At 40.2% G+C, this 20,696-nt stretch overlaps 1 protein-coding gene across 2 annotated transcripts in view; it reads left to right on the top strand.

Annotated features, from left to right (window-relative positions):
- Nucleotides 1-20,696, top strand: part of MTR (5-methyltetrahydrofolate-homocysteine methyltransferase) — a 126,629-nt gene that overhangs the window by 33,357 nt on the left and 72,576 nt on the right. For both annotated transcript variants that reach the window (XM_055425744.2, XM_055425745.2), the window contains exons 9-15: nucleotides 2,559-2,659; nucleotides 3,690-3,751; nucleotides 4,795-4,862; nucleotides 7,241-7,320; nucleotides 9,943-10,055; nucleotides 13,347-13,487; nucleotides 14,624-14,809. In XM_055425744.2, coding sequence (XP_055281719.2) covers nucleotides 2,559-2,659; nucleotides 3,690-3,751; nucleotides 4,795-4,862; nucleotides 7,241-7,320; nucleotides 9,943-10,055; nucleotides 13,347-13,487; nucleotides 14,624-14,809 — 751 coding nt within the window. The remainder of the gene's footprint in view (nucleotides 1-2,558; nucleotides 2,660-3,689; nucleotides 3,752-4,794; nucleotides 4,863-7,240; nucleotides 7,321-9,942; nucleotides 10,056-13,346; nucleotides 13,488-14,623; nucleotides 14,810-20,696) is intronic.

Below are 20,696 nucleotides of genomic sequence, written 5' to 3' on the forward strand. Positions count from 1 at the left end.
CTAGAGTATGCAGTTTCCTCCTGTGCCTTGTCCATGGCTGGAGGCTGTGCCTGCCCTGCATTCTCACCCCCACACAGGAGCCTTTCAGTCCATCCCTAGGGTCCTCTCCAGGGACTCTTCCCTCCCTTACCAGCCCAGGTCAGTGTTCTTCTCAGAGTGCTCTGTGAACTTTTATTATAGTCCTGGGCATAAAAATAAGAGTCGTAGACGTTTATTGGGAGTTTGCTGTGTGCCAGGCTCAGTTCTAAGTGCTTTATGCTCTTTTAATTTTGGCAACAACATTTTGAGGTAGCTGTTTGCTCTTCAGATCTTTTGTTTATTTTTTGAGTTGGGTAGTTTTCTTATTGTTGAGTTTTAAGAATTAAAAAAAGAACAGCTTTGAATACCATATATGTGTTTTACAAATATTTGCTCCCAGCCTATGGCTTGTCTTCTCATGCTCTTAAAGTCTGCTCTTTCATTGGACAGAAGTTTTTAATTTTAGTGAAGTCCAGCTTATCAATTTATTTTTCTTTCATGGAACCTGCTTTTGGTGCTGTATCTAAAACTCATTGCCAAACTCATGGTCACGTAGATTTGTCTCTTGTGTAACCTTTATATACATGTTTATATCTTTAATAGTTTTGCAGTTTACAGTTAACCATGTTGCATTAATTTTATGAAAGATGTAAGATCTGTATCTAGATTAAGTTTTTCAAATGCGAATGTCCAGTTGTTCCAGCACTGTTTCTTGAAAAGATAATCCTTTCCCCATTGGGTTGCCTTTGCTTCTTTGTCAAAGGTCAGTTGATTCTGTTCCTAGATTCTATTCTGCTGCATTGCTCTGTGCTCCCACCAGGGATTCCTTTAGCTTTTCAGTGCATCTTGAAGTCGGGTAGTATCAGTCCTTCAACTTTGTTCTTCTCCTCCAAGAATTGTATTAGCAATTCTGGGTCATTTACTTCTTCATATAAACTTTAGGATCACTTCATTGATATTCACAGATAACTTGCTGGATTTTAATTGATGTGTGTGAATGTATATAAAATTGGGAAAAATTGAGGTCTTAAGTATAATAATCTTCCTGTTCATGAACTTGGGATATATTTCCATTTATTTAGATCTACCTTGATTTCTTTCATCAGAGTTTTGAAGTTATACACAAGTATTTCATTTGTTTCGGTGCCATTGTAAATAGTGTTTTGTATTTCAAATTTCAGTTGCTTATTCCTAGTGTATAGGTAAACAGTTAACTTTTGTACATGAAACTTATACTTTACATTTTGGGTTCAAAGAGCGTTTTAGATGATTCTTTGGAATAGTAATAGATAGTCTTACCTGTGAAGAAAGAGAAATTTGTTTCTTCCTTTCCAATCTTCATTCCTTTTATTTTCCATCTTCTCTTAATGCCCTCCTAGGACTCCCAGCATGACATTTAGCAGGAGGTGAAAGAAGTCATCCTTACCTTGTTCCAGATCTTGTGGGAAAAGTGTTTAATTCTACATCTTTAAATAGATGTGCTTTATCCAGTGTGAGAAGTTTCCTTCTGTTCCTAGTAAACTAGGAGTTTTTTCACAAATGGGGGTTGTGAATTTGTTAAATAAACTTTTTATTGTGGAATAATTTCAGATTTGCAGAAAAGTGGCACACATGGTACATACAGAGAGTTCCTGTATGCTCTTCAGCTAGTGTTTTTTTTCTTTTTAATCTAGTTTTTTCTAATGTGACATTTTGCATTACCTGTGATACTTTCAGCAAAACTAAAAGCATATTACTGTTATCTAAACTCCACACTTTATTCAGGTTTCAAGTTTTTCCACACTGTTCTTTTTCTGTTCCAGGTTCTAATCTAGTATATCATATTGCACTAAGAAATCATAATGAAGGGAAAAAAGTAAAATATGAAAAAATAAAAGATGACATAGTCCCAGTCACTTCATAGTTAATTCTTGAATTCCTGAAGGCTTTGACAACTCCTGCTGAGAGTGACTTAGGAGGGGTTTTAGCAGCTCTGCTTTGATCTGTTTTGAGTCCTCAGTAAATTTCATTTGCAAAACACAGAGCTCCTTGGTTACAAGTAAACCCACTTAATGTATAAGAGGACAAGTTCTAAGTCCAGGGTCACATTGCCAGTCAGCTGGAGCAAGGGCCAAGTCTTGGTCTCCCAGACTCCCACAGCGGCCTCCGCGTGCCGTTAATATTCATCTACCTGCCAGAGTTGCCTTTTTCTTTCTCTTCAGTATTGCTTTCCAATCAGTGGTTATTAGCAGTGGTAATTTGCAGACATTTTGTTTCATGGTATACCAGTGATGAAACTGTGAACTTATTTTTTTATTTATAGTCTGGATCCTTAAGCTGTAAGATCATCTAATGTTGGAGACGTGGGCAGAAATATTTAGTGCTGCAGGGAGCATCAATGAGGTGGCTTTGACTGGAGCTGAATTAAATGTGCTTCAAATCAAGAGATTTATTATCTGCTTGGTTTTAAATATTCTCCTTTCCTCATCATAACTTTGTATATGTATAAATATTTAGAATAAAAGAGGGTGCTTCTAATCTCTTCTTTTTGTTTTTTTCAGCATTGGATTAAATTGTGCTCTGGGTGCAGCTGAAATGAGACCTTTTATTGAAACAATTGGAAAATGTACAACAGCTTATGTTCTCTGTTATCCCAATGCAGGTATGTGTTTCAGGGGAGTCACACATAGGAGAATCCAGATACACAAGACCTGAGTAGATAGGGAAACAGAACTGGATTAAAAGAGTTTGCTTTGTAGATCTTAGGATATAGTCAGCTTTTAATAGGAATTTTTAAAATGAAGAATACTTGGGTCTGGACAACTGTTTCCCTCTAGGCATGAAAGAACAGTTTGGCTCAGCCTGAAAGTGTCAGAAGTAGACAGAGCTTGGGGGAATGAAGCCTCATTGCTTAACTGACCAGAGTCTTAGGACTGGTGACAGTGCTTGCCATGTGGGCATGGCCAAAGTGATGAGTGCAAAGACCCTGTGTGAGAGCTCTCTTTGTTCCACTGTATCAACAAATGAGCAGATAAAGAACCTGTAACTTTTCCTTTTTTTAAGTTAGGACTTCAAATTTGTGGTCTATAAAAATTCCTAAGATAAATGTAGACAATTTTTAAGCTGTCCATTTAATATTGATAATCCATCCTGGGTTAACCAGATTTCCTGGTGTATGTTTTTGAGCATTAGGAGTAAGATAACTAGAAGTGGATAATAAATAAAACAGGAAATTGGGTAATTAGATGCTGAAGTCTTTCTTGGGAAAACTCACTTGAAAGGGGATGGGTTGTGTTTTGGTTGGTTTTAATTGCATGCCCAGTGCTTGATAGTTCAAAGGATGTGTGGTACTCCCTCAAACCTTACCCCCTGGCAGCTAGGTGACTAGAATTAATTTCCTTTATAGGAAGGGGAGGGCTCGAGGTGGAGGAATTCTGTCCCATGTAGTAGTGATGCTTTTCTTTGAAATGGAACAGAAATAATGGATATTTATTTTCCTCTGTGATTTTGTTGTTGTTTGATATGTTGTCTCTGTACTTATTATGTTTAATATTAAGAATTCTTATTTTTTTAAGTAATCTTGCTTTAATTATAAATAAAAAGTTTTCTAACCTTTTAACCTAAAGCCTTTACAAATACTATGTCTGTTTGTGAAAATAATTTCCAATAATGGTTGAAATATGCTTTCTTAGGTCTTCCCAATACCTTCGGTGACTATGATGAAACTCCCCACATGATGGCCATGCACTTAAAGGTCACGATTCCTCTTTCACTTGGTTTTTGAGAGATAAAGAAATGGAATTTTTGATTTAGAATATTTAGACGTAGACTTTGCCTCTAAAGAAAACCCGATGTGTATATAAGAAATAAAAGCTAAAGATGAATGAACATGATGGAGGCAGAGTAAGGGGCTTGTTGTCAGCATCCCTCTCATAGTGGAAACAAGTGGATTCCCAGTGAGGTCTGACCCAAACTAACTGAAACTCGTCCTCTGAGCCCTCCCAAGTGGTCTTCTCCACCCACCAAACTGCTCGGTGGAGCTGACATCTCTTTGCTCCCCTTTGTCATCTCCCCCGCTCTCCTTCTCCCCATACACCTTCCATCTTTGAAGTCCTGGTTCACAAAACCGCATTGCCCACAACTCCTCCTTATTTCTGACCCCTGGGTCTCTTTTCCTCATTCCTTGGATTTGTAGCTTCTGGCTCATTGACAGTGTCTCCTAAAGTATTCCTGACTTAATTCTTATGATTGCAATACCTTATGGAGATGCTCTTTCGAGTACTGTCACTTCTCAGTTCCTTGACTTCCTCTCTGCTCTCTTGTCCTTCAGACCCGCTGTGGTTAAACTCCAGACCCACATTATGCATTATGTAACCTCTGTCACTTGTGGTCATTGTGGTACTTGAAATGTGGTTGTTGTGACTGAGGAATTGAATTTTTGAGTTTTTCAACATTTGAATTTAAATTTAAAAACTGATAACTTAGATGTTATTGGAAAATGCATTATTCAGTTCACATTCATTCTGCTCAGTATATGGGTAAAAGAAATTTTTATTATGATCAGATAGGCAGATGTCTCATTGCATTTCATCTGAACTGTTCTCTGCTTTTAACCTTGTATCTGAGTCTTGTGAAGGCTTTATATCTAGAGTCAAATATGTTTAGCTCTCTTTTAAGTGTAAAATTAGTTATTCAGGAAATGTGGATGGTGGTGAACTTAGAATTGATGCTGAATTGATGGTGGTGAACTTAGAATTCAGATGAGCTCTTTGAAACTTTTTCTTTTTCTAAATGCAGGATTTTGCTGTTGATGGCTTGGTCAACATAGTTGGCGGATGCTGTGGTACGACACCAGATCATATCAGGTGATAATCACTTTAAGTGTTTGTTATAATCACTTCTGATTTTTTGTTATGGGATGAATTGTGTCCCTCCGAAAATTCATAGATCGAAGCCCTAATCACCAGTTCTGAATGTGACAGTAATTAGAGGTAGGGTGGTTAAGCAGGTGATTAAGGTAAAATGAGGTCATGTGAGTAGATGCCGATGCAGTGTGTGGCTGGTGAGGACACAGACACGCACAGGAGGGCACCCTGTGAAAGCACAGGGAGGAGAGAGGCATTTAGAAGCCAAGGAGAGGAGCCAGTCCTGCTGACGCCTTGACCTGAGACTTCTAGCCTCCAAAACTTTGAGAAATGAATCTTATTGTTTAAACTCCTCAGCCTGTGGTGTTTAATTATGGCAGTCCTAGCCACTCCAGTACTATTGCCTAGAAAATCCCATGGATGGAGGAGCCTGGTAGGCTGTAGTCCATGGGGTCGCTAAGGGTCGGACACGACTGAGCGACTTCACTTTCACTTTCACACATTGGAGAAGGAAATGGCAACCCACTCCAGTGTTCTTTCCTGGAGAATCCCAGGGATGGGGGAGCCTGGTGGGCTTATGTCTATTGGGTCACACAGAGTCGGACACGACTGAAGTGATTTAGCAGCAGCAGCAAACTAGGATACTTTAATTTTTATAAAGTACAAAAAGAATGAAATGAATTCCCGTGTGCCTAAGATGTAATTTTCATAATTTTCAGCGTTTTGCTATTCTTATTTTGCCTATTCTCTAACTTTTTTTTCCCCCTTAGATGAGTATAAGCAAATCCTAGTTATCTTAACAGTGTCCCTTTAAATACCTGATTAATATTCCACTGTTCAATTCCAGTGCTCAAGGAAGGACAGCTCATATGTGGAGAAATACCTGCCTCCACTAGATTCTTTCATGGACAGAAAAGACAGTAAGCAGCAAGCACCTTGAGGTCAAGAAGAGCATCTTCACCTCGCCTGGCACAGTCACCGCTTAACCCACATTGTTGAGGGTTAAGGAAGGGAATGTGAGACAGGACATGGTGAAGGGCGTGGTTAAGTCCCTACAGTTTTATGATTAATCCTCTTATAAAGAGGATTGGAGTTGAAAAACAACTGGAGTAAAACATAGTTGAGGACTGTTTCTGTTTTTATTTTTTTTCCCTAAAGTGACTGGTGACCATATTTTGAGCCAGTCACCTGACTGTTCTGTGTCTGTTTCATACTTATAAAATGTTCAATGTATGAATTGCCTAATTTTGCACTGCTTTTGTTGACCTCTGTGATAGACTCTATTAAGAGTCTATAATTTTTTAAACATCTTTTAAATACTATTTTAAAGCTATTAATAGTTGAGGATAGCTTATCTTTGGATCTCTTTTTGTTTTGATGGTTATTGCCTCCTTTATAGAGCTTCCCTTGTGGCTTAGCTGGTAAAGAATCTGCCTGCAAGGCGGGAAATCTGGGTTCAAACCCTGGGTTGGGAAGATCCCCTGGAGAAGGGAAAGGCCCTCTTCCCTGGAGAAGGGAAAGTCCTGGAGAATTCCATGCGCTGTATAGTCCATGGGGTCACAAAGAGTCGGACACGACTGAGCGACTTTCACGTTCACTGTCCTCCTTTATAAAAAGATTTGCTTTAAAAATACCTCTGTGTGTGTGTCTGTTTATCTGTCTCTGTGTATGTATATTTGCTGCTTTTGTTTTGTCATTCACATATTAATTTGGGGGACTGCAGTGAATGGTTCATACTGGTCCTGATCAATTTAGTAGAGCAGGCAGATTTTTCAACCTTGATGAGAGACATATTTCATTGAAGCTGAGAAGGTTCCAAAGAGTATGAATAACTAAAACAAATTTCCAGGAGTAGTTATTTTGGAGTTTTAGTGATGTCTTACTCTGAATCCTCTCTACTGTGTGTGTGTGTGTGTGTGTGTGCGCGCGCTTGAAGAAAAGTACCTAAAGGATTTAATTTCCTTTGCTCTAGGCATCTCCTCTCCTCTTTACTCTTCCTTCTCAACAATGAAGCCTTTTTTTCTTTTAAATTACTGTGTGGATTTAGGACATCTTCAGGTTTGGGAAAGGGGTGGAGGAGATTTTCTGTTTGCATTTGTGTAAACTGTCTCATATCTATAGGTGCGTGTTTGTAGGTTCACGTCTGTGAGCATAGAAACTAGTCCAGTCCATGCACAGCAGACGGGACAGGTATAGAAATGTGAAATATTAGAGCGTCATTTTCTGCTTTACTGAGAAAACTAAAAAGCACAATTGCTGCTGCACATTTGGAACTAGGTATATAATTATGTTAAACAGACTTAATGTCATAGCTGGAAATTAGCTTCATTGAATTTTGTTCTGAGTTAATGGATATTGTGTTTTCTCTTTTAACTCAGAGAAATTGCTGAAGCTGTGAAAAACTGTAAGCCTAGAGTTCCACCTGCCACTGTTTTTGAAGGGCATATGCTACTGTCTGGTAAGTTGTAAAGATGTAATTTTTTTTATAATTTCAGAAATCGTTTGTAGATAAGTTTGTTATGTTTAGTCTACGTGGTAGTGATGTTTATGCCAAGGAACTTGTTTATTCGGTCAAAGAAGACTATGTATTTTTCTTGGCACTTAATTCTAGCAAAGAACCCTTTGTGTTTTTTAAGGATGGGAACAGGAAGATACTGACTTCAGGGAAATGTGAAGGAAGGCGCAGGTAGTGCCTTTGGTCAGAATTATTGTGCACTGCTTTGAAAATGTACATGGGCCACAGCCTAACAGTTTTAATTGTCAGATTTGCTGCTAGTTGCTAAAAAGTCTAGCCTAGGCTCAAGGCTAGACTTTTTTTAATGATGGTAGTTTCTTCCTAGAAAATTTTATGTGCTTCTAAAATATCATTGTCATGCTCTTATGCTGAGTGTTCAGAACTTTACAAAGAGTTGTAATATCTATTATTCTGTTTTGTTCTCAACAGCCCTGTGGGGTAGGCAGCTTCCCTTTTTCAGAATAAGCTTCAGTGTTCAAAAGAGTGTTGGTAAAATAGGTTATCATGCCAACTATTAGAAAAAAAACTTTAAGTTTTATATTTTTTCCCACAACACCTTAATGTTGTATTCTTAGAAAATATCTTTAAGCAAAAAGAAAAATGTATGTACAGTTTCTTAGAGAACCTGCAAACAGCACACATGAGGAATTATGCACCCTGAGAATTTAACATTTCTCTGAACTGATGTGTTTTTGTTGCATATGTTCTCCTAAGAAAAGTGAGATAAAGTGTAAATTACAGTAAAAGTAATACCTACTTTCTTCACTCAGAACATACTGCATAGAATTAATCCCAGTGAGTGAGATGAAGTTGAGTTAAAAATATACCTCTTCAGTCTACCCTTTTTTTCCTTTTTATTCTCCAGAAGATAGGATAACATTAGAAGAAGAGGGATTTGTGATTTATGATACACCCCTACCCTGAAAAAGGGGCTTTTATCAGAGAGAGGTGTGGTGGAATAGTTTATTTCATCCTTAGATCTTACTTCGGCCAAAGTGTTAGTCGTTCAGTCGTGTCCAGCTCTTTGCGACTCTGTGTACTGTGGTCTATCAGGTTCCTCTGTCCACGGGATTCTCCAGGCAAGAGTACCAGAGTAGGTTGCCACTCCCTTCTCCAGGGGATCTTCCCGACCCAGGGATCAAACCTGGGTCTCCCATATTGTAGGCAGATTCTTTACCATCTGAACCACTTCAGCCAAGGACCATTAAAATGGTTAACCTTTGCCACAGTCGAAATAGGAGATAACCATTTAGTTATGATTTTTAAAGAGAGTTTGTATATGTAAGAATGAAAGAATTCTTTCTTCTGATTTGAATTTCATGTGCTATTTCTAAATCATTTTAAAAAACCACCTTCAATCAGATTTTAGAAGAGTAACATCAAACATACTCTTTTTAATTGTTCTTTTATAAATTGCAGGCTTGAGAATAAATGTAGTTTTTCTGTCAGATGCTTCACATTTATAATAGATCAGAAGTGCTTTGCGTGAAATGCTTTTAGAGTGATGCAGCAGGGCCTCTCCAGCATTTAAATGTTGGCAGCCTGCTTGTGTGCCCTGGGAACTCCAGGTTCTAACTAAAGATCAGGGATGCTCTGAGGCTGGCATGGGGAAATGAGGCCGTGAGGATGGTACCAGTGGGGGAAAGCACTGGCCCAAACTGGGAAGTGATAGTCACTTCCAAGTCAGGGAACAAAAGACCCGGAGCCATTTGGTGAGCTCAAGCCTCTGAGACAAGTCCCCTGGGGTGTTGACTAAAATGGCTGTACAGGGCTTGCACCTCGGGGCTGACTGTCCCCAGAGCCTGCCTGTGACCATCTAGCAAGGCTTCTGTTCCTAATACTGTAAATATAAGAGTAGAACAAAAACAGTTAAAGGTTGTTTCCTCTGGTGGTACTTTATCCTGCATGTTGCTTTCTTCCTCAGTGTAACGTGTCCACAGTAATTATCTAATATTTGCCCCTAAATTGGCCTTTAACGGGAAGGTGTTATTGTCCCTTAACAAATAAGAAAGGAGGAGCAAAAAGCCTAAGTGGCTCGCCTAGCGTCAGCTGTCTCCCAGTGTTCAGCCCGAGTCCTTCCTCGTGACCCTGTCTGGCCTTGCTGATTATTGGTTCTTGGTCTCTGGATCAAAGAGATGAGATGAAACTCTAAATACACTGTTGGTAGGATTAAGAAAGCTTACTCCATCTGGCTTCGAGCCAGTGTCTGAATGGACAGCTGGGGAGGTTTCCTTTAGATTCTAACCTCATGGCTTTTGCCCCAGACTCTTGGTTGCATAAGAATATGATGATAATTTTGCCTTGTTACTCAGAGCTGGTTATGATTCAGCTGTTTAGATAAATTTGCAATTTCAAACCCTGAAATATTTCTTCTTTTGAGAGTTCTGGTTGTAAACATAGAGACTTGTACTGTGTTTAAATATCCCTAGGGGAAAAGGCCATGCCTAGCTACTCAGATGGGATATGGCATAGAAACTTCTTTTCTATCTCATGAAAACATTTGTTTTCTGTCTCTTGTTGTTACATGTATTTTCAGGAAATTTAAAAAATACTTCTCCTTTTAAGGTCTAGAGCCCTTCAGGATTGGACCATACACCAACTTTGTTAACATTGGAGAGCGCTGTAACGTTGCAGGATCCAGGAGGTTTGCTAAACTCATCATGGCAGGAAATTATGAAGTGAGCATCATTAATAAGACCCTTGAGGCATCCGCCATGTATTTTGGCTAAGACAGCATGTAAACAAAGCTGCTCTGCCTTTGATAGCATTGTTAGCAGAGCTGCTAGACAGTGTGAGAATGGTAAAGTGTGTTTGCAGCTGGCCAGGCTGGTGGGAGGATGAGGCTTAGAAAAATCAAAGCTGCTCTTGTTGATATTTGTCAAAAAAATGCACTCCAGGTATGAAATGGGATGAGATGGGAGGGATCCAGGTTCTAGCTGTTTCTATTAATTGTGAAATTTTAAAAGTTTGAAGATACTGTTCATTTCAGCTTCTCACAAATCCTTTAAAGAAATGGAAAGCCAAGAAAATTCCTGTTTATTTTCTCATGACCACATCAGATACTGACCAGCATGGTACAATTGATTCTATTCCCTGTAAATTACAATAAACAAGCAAACACAAAAGAAAGACTAGGCCCTGCCTTGAAAAGTTTTTCCGTAGTGTTCTTAAACTTGATCTTTCTGTGAATGAGCAGAATTTAATCCAGAGAGAGCCCACCATGGACAGACTTCTTTTTTCTTATGCAAATATGAGGTTAAAACATGGAGGAATCTGATCTGGGCTTTAATGATTTTATTTTTTTCATTAACCTTCTCTCATTTTAAGATTTTAAAAACCTTTAGACCTTCCGTCAACCAGCATCAAAGGAGACTTAGTTTTAGCCACAGAGAGGGTGTGCATCTGTCATTCTTTGTAAGCGTGTTGATGAGCGCTCTGTGGTTCCCTCGGAGGTCTTCTCTGCGGTGCTTCAGTTATATGGTTATATGGGTCCTGATGGCTCCTGTCTGTCCTCTTCCCTTCATGCCTGCTGCTACTCAGCCAGCACGGCCTGCTGCTGTGGTCTCCCCCAGTTCAGAGGCTTTCATGGGGTGGCTTTTTTGCACATGGGATTCAACCCAAACTCCCTAGGCCATCATCCAGTCCTCTCCAGTTAGACACCAACCTGCCTTCTGTCCTGATCTGTCATCTGAATGTTCCAGGAGGCTTTCTTCTGCCTCCAGGCCTTCGTTCATGTCTACTTTTATGTAATCCCTATAGCCATTCATGGTGGTATAGAGTTCTGCAGTGGTGGTGTTCTCTTTGTGTTTTGATAATTAAAACCATTCTGTGGTGTCCCTTTCAGTCTCACATTTGATAGATTTGCTACTGAGAGCAGACAGCATTTTAGGAAGAAACAGGCAAGTGGGAGTGGTATCTGTCATCTCATAAGGTCTTACTACATGCCTGTCACTGTGCTCAGCCCTTTGCGGCATTATTTGCTTCATCTTTTCAGACCTGTGAGAGAGGTGCTATTATCATTCCCATTTTACAGATGTCCAGCTGGAGGCTTGGGGGAGGTTAAAGCATTTGCCTGTTGTTTCACAGCAAGTGAATGTTAGACCCCGAGTCCTCCAAGCCCATACCCATCACCGCTCTGCTGTCTCAGCAGGGATGGGGCTGGGAAGTAGGAAGTGGGTGGGGAGGAATGACTCCTGGCTGGATTCTAGTTGCCCTGTTTAGTGCTCCCTCAGGGTTCTGTGGTTATGGGAATGAGCACTGACCTGAGAGAAGATCCAGTCCAGTCTGTTCACTCAACTTGTACATCTTTAAACAAATCACTTCATCCCTTGGAGCATGTGTGGGAAGTTGGACCCCTGAGCTATTATTCTGTCACTCTTCTGATATAGAAAGGTCAGGCGTTGGTGTCTCTGTTTTGTATCTTTTGACCTCTGGTCTAAACAGGTCACTGCTTACTGTCTCCCCTCTGCTTCCTCCAGTTTGTTTCCCAGGGGCAGCTGAAGCCATTCTCTCTCAGGTACCTTTCTCTCTTCAGTCCTCAGAGATCTTGCCCTTCCAGGTGTTTAGGCAGGACATTTGACTCTCACATTGTGTGGTAGCGTCCATAACTTCTCCTGTGACTGTCGTATGCCCTCAACTAGATGTAAGCCCCTCAAGAACAGGCACTGTGGCTTATGCTTCTTTTTATTCTTTATGATATTTAATATATTGCTGATACCAAAACAGTTTTTGATTTGCTGAATCTTATTGCAACCCTTTTTCTCTGTGAAATGTTGGATCATTGTGAATGGAATTCCCTCGTGGCCTGTGCCAGAGCGTCTCATGCCTCATTACAAATGGTCTTCCCTTGTGGCCTGTGCCAGAGGGTCTCATGCCTCTTCTCTCATGATTGCTAAAAATTTCTGTTTGATTTTCTTTGGCTAAGAAAAAATTAGGACAACATTAGAATCTACTGTTGATTTTATTCCTGCTTATTTTATTACACTGTGAAGCATACAATAAAGACTTAAAGTCTCTACCAGTCAGTTAGAAAACGTTATTGAACACGTCTGTTTTGCTTATCATTGTTCAAACAAGAGTGGGAGATACATAAGACCTTTCTCAATTTTCCAAGTGATTGAAATCTGTTTCAGAGAATAAGCGCATATTTGTGAAACCGTGAGGAAATGGTAACGTCATGTACCATGTGATAATGTTTATAATTGTTGCAGGTGTTTAGAGGCAGCCAGTCATTATAGAATAAGCAGTGTTTCCCAAAGTATGTTCTCTGGACTGCTGATCCTACAGGATATTCCGTAAATGATCATAAGTGGGGAATGCTGTGTACTGTATTTTGTACTTGGAGATTTACAGTGTATAATAATGTATTAATGGATTTGAAAATCCTTTTAGCATAAAAAAGTTTAACTTATATTTCATGTAACTGCTGTCTGTAGCATGCAGTGAATGCTTTGCATGATTTGGTGAATATTGAAGAGTTAGATAAATTTTGGATGGTTTCTGTAATGACTTTCCTGAAGGAGGTGGGACTTGAGCTCGGTCTTAAATAGTATAGAAAGGGAGGGGATTGTATTCGAAGCAGAGGGAACAATATGTGTGACACAGAGGTGGAAGCAGATTTGGCTGGGTGAAGGGTGCCAGGGTTCGGGGGGAGATGTTGAGTTGGATAAGAAGATGGGTCAGGTCCCCAGGACCTGGAACACCATACTGAGGGACGGAGATTCTTTACGAGAGGAATCAGAGCCTCTCTGGGTTCTGAGGAGTGACGAACTGTGATGGAAGAGATGTTTAGGAAAGGTTCATCTGTGATGGTTGAGAGCAGCTCAGGGTCGGGGGTCGGGGGTGAGGGGCTGGCTAGTTAGCCTAGTGGAATTGGAAGGGACTGCCTGGGATGGTGAAGGACTACTTTTGTCAGCCTTTTCTTGAGTTACCCTCTCCTGATGCTGCTTCCTTTTGAATTCTTTCCTCAGGAAGCGCTGAGCGTTGCCAAAATGCAGGTGGAAATGGGAGCCCAGGTGTTGGATATTAACATGGATGATGGCATGCTGGATGGTCCAAGTGCAATGACCAGATTCTGCAACTTCATTGCTTCTGAGCCTGACATTGCCAAGGTTGTACAGAACTTTGATTCATCAAGGGAATTTACACATGCTGCTCTGTCGCTCATTTGGCTTTGTCACTTTTCCCTTTGTCTGTCATCTCATACACTGGTTTTCTGTTGTACTGTGTTGAAAACCCAGTGGTTTCTGATTGTCCGTTTTCTCACCTAATGGCAACCTTTCACTATAAACCAGACTTCAGAGAGAAAGATGTGACAGCAGTGCGACTGTTTCCAAGGCTTCTGGAATTGGTCACAAGGATCATTAAATTTCCTCTGATGTCTGGATAGGCTAAGAACTAACTTCTTTTCTCTGAAGGGTATACTTACCTCTTGCTACCAAATCATTAGTTCTGTTTCTACCACAGACTAGGGAACTCAGATAGTCCTTCCTTATTGCAGGAAGAAGGGACCTTTTTAGGCATAGCAGAGTAAGACAAAATTATAAAAAAAGATTAAATTGAGGTATTAATGTCAGCTTTTACATTTGTTCTTTAAGATGAAAGTTAATTTTTGTGTCAAGCTTTTCAAAAAATTTAGATGGGTTCTAAAAAATTAAAAATGTTCATTTCTTTGCAGTTGAATTTGTGATGAGTGAGTTTTGACTTTTTTTTTGTTTTTGTTATTCTTTTAAGGATACTTCCTAGTGCCTTAAGAGCTAGGGCTGTCATTTTTTTGTTAAGCTTCAGGAAATGTTTAAGTGAGAAGTCCTGTGGTAAGCTCTGAACTACATTAACCCATCCTTCATTTGTGTCTTAAAGCTCTGCACTTAAAAGCCTCAAGGCTTCTCTGGGAGTAAATATTTTGAGAATTTAAGGTGAAGAGAAGCTAAATGACCTGTTTAAAATCAGAATCAGAGGGGGCGAAAACCCCAGTGAAATGACTTCTGTGCTCTTGTTCTGATATTTAGCTATGATCTTTTGAGTTACCAGTTTCTGGCCCACACATGAGGTCTCTTGTTAGACTGGAATTACTCCAAATATTTTGGTATTTAGGTACAAGAATAAGATTAAAATCCTATCTCTGTCACACTGCTGTTATTTGTTTATTGTTTCCCTAAAGGAGAAAGAGGGAATATATGAGAGTCCTTGGAAGGGGATTTGTGGTGACTTGCTGTCTTTCTGTGATGTCTTGCCTTTCTGACCTCAGGTGCCCTTGTGCCTTGACTCTTCCAATTTTGCTGTGATTGAAGCCGGGTTAAAGTGCTGCCAGGGGAAGTGCATTGTTAATAGCATCAGTCTGAAGGAGGGAGAGGATGACTTCCTGGAGAAGGCCAGAAAGATTAAAAAGTTTGGAGCTGCCGTGGTAGTTATGGCTTTTGATGAAGAAGGACAGGTGAGTGATTTCTTTTGCTCTGGCTTCACTGTTTTACACAGTGGCTTAAAGCAGTGGAAGAGAACTGAGTCCAAAACAGATATGTATACTGTATGTACCATACATATGTGTATACACACGTGGGAATACCTTAGAGATACCATGGGTTCCATTCCAGGCCACTGCAATAAAGCAAATATCGTAGGAAAGCCAGTCGCATGAATTTTTGGTTTCCTAGTGCACAGAAAAATTATGTTTACACTATACTATAGTCTATTAAGTGTGCAACAGCATTGAAAGTGAAAGTGTTAGTAGCTTAGTCGTGTCTGACTCTGCAACCCATGGACTGTAACCCACCAGGCTCGTCTGTCCATGGATTTCCCAGGCAAGAATACTGGAGTGGGTTGCCATTCCCTTCTCCAGGGGATCTTCCCAACCCAGGGATTGATTGTCTAGGAAAAAAGTACATAACTTAATTAAAAATACTTCATTGCTAAAAACTGCTATTATCGGAACCTCCAGTGAGTTATAGTAGTAGCATCAAAGATCACCATAACAAGTAGAATAATAAAAAAGAAGTTTGAAACATTGCGAGAATTACTGAAATGTGACGTAGACATGAAGTGAGCAAATGCTGTTGGAAAAGTGTTATCAATAGATTTGCTTGATGCTTGGTTGCCACATACCTTCAGTTTGTAAAACAATGCAGTATCTATGAAGAACAGTAAAACAAGGTCTGCCTCTATATATACGTATATATGTCTGTGTGTGTATATATGTATATACCTATTTACATCTATCTGTATATGAAAATTTGCTTATATAGTAGTCTCTGCTAAGCTGCTGCTAAGTCACTTCAGTCGTGTCCGACTCTGTGTGACCCCATAGACGGAAGCCCACCAGGTTCCCCCGTCCCTGGGATTCTCCAGGCAAGAAAGAACACTAGAGTGGGTTGCCATTTCCTTCTCCAGTGTGTGAAAGTGGAAAGTGAAAAGTGAAAGTGAAGTTGCTCAGTCGTGTCTGACCCTTAGCGACCCCACGGACTGCAGCCCACCAGGCTCCTCCATCCATGGGATTTTCTAGGCAAGAGTACTGGAGTGGCTTGCCATTGCCTTCTCCGATAGTAGTCTCCACATTAGTTAAAAAAGGAATTAAATGCTGTTGGATAACTGGCTATGATTTTAGAAGAAAATAAAACTTGAGCCCAATTTCCCACCATATACCAAAATAAAATATACATCAATTAAAGGTCTAAATGTAAAAAAAAAAAGTCCAAAGAATATATGGGAAAATATTTATCTAAATTTAGGAAGCCAGAAATAAAACTGACAGACCTATTTATATAAAAAGGTAAAACTTTGTATGACAAAAGATACGGTTTTATTTGCATCATGAGTTACAACAGTGGGTTAATGCCCCTAATATGCAAAGAGTTTCTAAAAATCAGAGAGTAAAATACCCCTATCAAGTCAGTGGAAGAATGAACAAAGAAAATGAGCAGCAATTTTTAGAAAAAGAAACACAAAATAGCCAATGAATATCCTAAGTCACGCATTCGTTTTTCCCTTGTAGAGTGATTTTCTTAGTTCATAAAAGTGGAATGGCTACATCAAAGAGTCTGCTCATGTGACATTTTGATATACATTGTTAAATTTTCCTTCTGAAAAGTCATCTTCCGCTGCTAGTTAAGTGTGGTAAGGCCAGTTGACATAATTTTTATTTTTTTACCAAAGGTATGACTATGCAGATAGTTAGAGAGACATGTTTGTTTTTTTTTTATGAAAACATAAAACATATATTGTTTTATGAAAAGCAAAAGCCCTAAGCCTCCAGATCCCCAGACAACCACTTACAACTTAGCTGATTCTTGTATCATTTACCTCCTCATCTTCAAATGCCAGTTTTAGTTGTTATTTATTGCTGTTCTAGTGGTTAAGAACTTGACTTTTTCATCATTCTCTACCCCCACTCCATCCTTCCAATATAGTAAATTTCAGTTGTAACTGTTTTTGGCACTTATATTAAGTAGTATAAAAGTACTAAGAGCTGCCAGAACTTACCCAGGACTGGGAAATAGACTCTTGGAGGGAACAACAGAAGCTTGTGCACCAGGACCCAGGAGAAGGGAACAGCGACCCCACAGGAGACTGTCCTGGACTTGCCTGTGGGTGTCTGGGGTGGGTCCAGGAGTCTCCAGCGAAGGCATAGGTCAGTGGTGGCCTGCTGCAGGGTTGTGGGCATGGACTATAGTAGTACATGCATGGGATCTTTTGAGGGAGGTCACCGTTATCTTCATTATTTCCACCCCAGATAAATAGCAGGTAAATTTGGCCCCAGGTAAATAGCAGGGAGGGAACACAGCTCCATCCATCAACAGAAAATTGGATTAAAGATTTACTGAGCATCACACTGCCCATCAGAACAAGACCCAGTATCCCCCTCAGTCAATCTATTCCATCAGGAAGCTTTCATAAGCCTCTTATCCTTTTCTATCAGAAGGCAGACAGACTGAAAACCACAATCACAGAAAACTAACCAATCTAATCACGTGGACCACAGCCTTGTCTAACTTAGTGAAACCATGAGCCATGCTGTGTAGGGCCACCCAAGAAGGATGGGTCATGGTGGAGAGTTCTGACAAAACGTAGTCCACTGGAGAAGGGAATGGCAAACCACTTCAGTATTCCTGCCTTGAGAACCCCATGAACAGTATGAAAAGGCAAAAAGATAGGACACTGAAAGATGAACTCCCCAGGTCGGTAGGTGCCCAATATACTACCAGAGATCAGTGGAGAAATAACTCCAGAAAGAATGAAGCGATGGAACCAAAGCAAAAACAGCACCCAGCTGTGGACGTCACTGGTGATGATAGCAAGGTCTGATGCTGTGAAGAGCAATATTGCATAGGAACTTGGAATGTTAGGTCCATGAATCAAGGCAAATTGGAAGTGATCAAACAGGAGATGGCAAGAGTGAACGTCGACATTTTAGGAATCAGTGAACTAAAATGGACTGGAATGGGTGAATTTAACTCAGATGACCATTATGTCTACTACTGTGGGCAAGAATCCCTTTGAAGAAGTGGAGTAGCTGTCATAGTCAACAAGAGTACGAAATGTAGTACTTGGATGCAGTCTCAAAAAAGACAATGATCTCTGTTCATTTCCAAGGCAAACCATTCAGTATCATGGTAATCCAAGTCGATGCCCCAACCAGTAATGCTGAAGAAGCTGAAGTTGAATGGTTCTATGAAGACCTAAAAGACCTTCTAGAACTAACACCCAAAAAAGATGTCCTTTTCATTATAGGGGACTAGAATGCAAAAGTAGGAAGTCAAGAAACACCTGTAGTAACAGGCAAATTTGGTCTTGGAGTACGGAATGAAGCAGGGCAAAGGCTAATAGAGTTTTGCCAAGAGAACACACTGGTCATAGCAAACACCCTCTTCCAGCAACACAAGGGAAGACTTTACACATGGGCATCACCAGATGGTCAACACCAAAATCAGATTGATTATATTCTTTGCAGCCAAAGATGGAGAAGCTCTATACAGTCAAAAACAAGACCAGGAGCTGACTGTGGCTCAGATCATGAACTCCTTATTGCCAAATTCAGACTTAAATTGAAGTAAGTAGGGAAAACCACTAGACCGTTCAGGTATGATCTACATCAAATCCCTTACGATTATACAGTGGAAGTGAGAAATAGATTTAAGGGAGTAGATCTGATAGAGTGCTTGATGAACTCTGGATGGAGGTTCGTGACATTGTACAGGAGACAGGGAGCAAGACCATCCCCAAGAAAAATGCAAAAATGCAAAATGGCTTTCTGAGGAGGCCCACAAATATCTGTGAAAAGAAGAGAAACAAAAAGCAAAGGAGAAAAGGAAAGATATACCCATTTGGATTCAGAGTTCCAAAGAATAGCAGGGAGACATAAGAAAGCCTTCCTCAGTGGAAAACAATGGAATGGGAAAGAATAGAGATGTCCTCAAGAAAATTAGAGATACCAAGGGAACATTTCATGAAAAGATGGGCCCAATAAAGGACAGAAATGGTATGGATCTAACAGAAGCATAAGATATTAAGAAGAGGTGGCAAGAATACACAGAAGAACTGTACAAAAAAGATCTTCACGACCCAGATAATCAAGGTGGTATGATCACTCACCTAGAGCCAGACATCCTGGAGTGGGAAGTTAAGTGGACCTTAGGAAACATCACTACAAACAAAGCTAGTGGAGGTGATGGAATTCCATTTGAACAATTTCAAATCCTAAAAGATGATGCTGTGAAAGTGATGCACTCAACATGCCAGCAAATTTGGAAAACTCCAGTGGCCACAGGACTGGAAAAGGTCAGTCTTCATTCCAATCCCAAAGAAAGGCAATGCCAAAGAATGCTCAAACTACCGCACAATTGCACTCATCTCACATGCTAGTAAAGTCATGCTCAACATTCTCCAAGCCAGGCTTCAATAATACGTGAACCATGAACTTCCAGATGTTCAAACTGGTTTTACAAAAGGCAGAGGAACCAGAGATCAAATGGCCAACATCTTCTGGATCATCGAAAAAGCAAGAGAGTTCCAGAAAAACATCTATTTCTGCTTTATTGACTATGCCAAAGCCTTTGACTGTGTGGATCACAATAAACTGGAAAATTCTGAAAGAAATGGGAATAGCAGACCACCTGACTTGCCTCTTGAGAAATCTGTATGCAGGTCAGGAAGCAACAGTTAGAACTGGACATGGAACAACAGACTGGTTCCAAATAGGAAAAGGAGTACATCAAGGCTGTATATTGTCATCCTGCTTATTTAACTTATATGCAGAGTACATCATGAGGAACGCTGGGCTGCATTAAGCCTAGCTGGAATCAAGATTGCTGGGAAATATCAATAACCTCAGATATGCAGATGACACCACCCTTATGGCAGAAAGCCAAGAAGAACTAAAGAGCCTCTTGATGAAAGTGAAAGAGGAGAGTGAAAAAGTTGGCTTAAAGCTCAACATTCAGAAAACAAAGATTATCACATTTGGTCCCATCACTTCATGGGAAATAGATGGGGAAACAGTGGAAACAGTGGCTGACTTTATTTTTTGGGCTCCAAAATCACTGCAGATGGTGACTGCAGCCATGAAATTAACAGATGCTTGCTCCTTGAAAGAAAAGTTATGACCAACCTCGACAGGGTATTAAAATGCAGAGACATTACTTTGCCAACAAAGGTCCATCTAGTCAAGGCTGTGGTTTTTCCAGTGGTCATGTATGGATGTGAGAGTTGGACTGTGAAGAAAGCTGATCGCCGAAGAATTGATGCTTTTGAACTGTGGTGCTAGAGAAGACTTGAGAGTCCCTTGGACTGCAAGGAGATCCAGCCAGTACATTGTGAAGGAGGTCAGTCCTGGGTGTTCATTGGAAGGACTGATGTTGATGCTGAAACTCGAATACTTTGGCCACCTGATGCGAAGAGCTGACTCATTTGAAAAGACCTTGATGCTGGAAAAGATTGAAGGCAAGGGGAGAAAAGAATGACAGAGGATGACATGGTTGGATGGCATGACTGACTCAAAGGACGTGGGTTTGGGTAAACTCCGGGAGTTGGTGATGGACAGGGAGCCTGGCTTGCTGCATGCAGTCCATGGGGGTCTCAAAGAGTTAGACCCGATTGAGCAACTGATCTGACTGAGTGTAAAAGTGGAGCCGTGTAGTATACCATGATTCTTTTTTCTTTCCTGAATATTTGTTTTCTGTGAAGTTAATAGTTACCTTTGTGTTTACTTTGTTTTTATATATTTTCAAACTATTCCCTGCTTGTGTAAATTTCCAATATGCAGTGTATGCAGACACATGAAGTAGCCTGTCATTTTAATTTGTTGAATAATTCTTCCTCCAAGACTTCTGACA

Source organism: Moschus berezovskii, chromosome 12 (genome assembly GCF_049115385.1).
Source record: "Moschus berezovskii isolate FMDL1 chromosome 12, NW_MosBer_1.0, whole genome shotgun sequence".
NCBI classification, from domain to species: Eukaryota; Metazoa; Chordata; class Mammalia; order Artiodactyla; family Moschidae; genus Moschus; species Moschus berezovskii.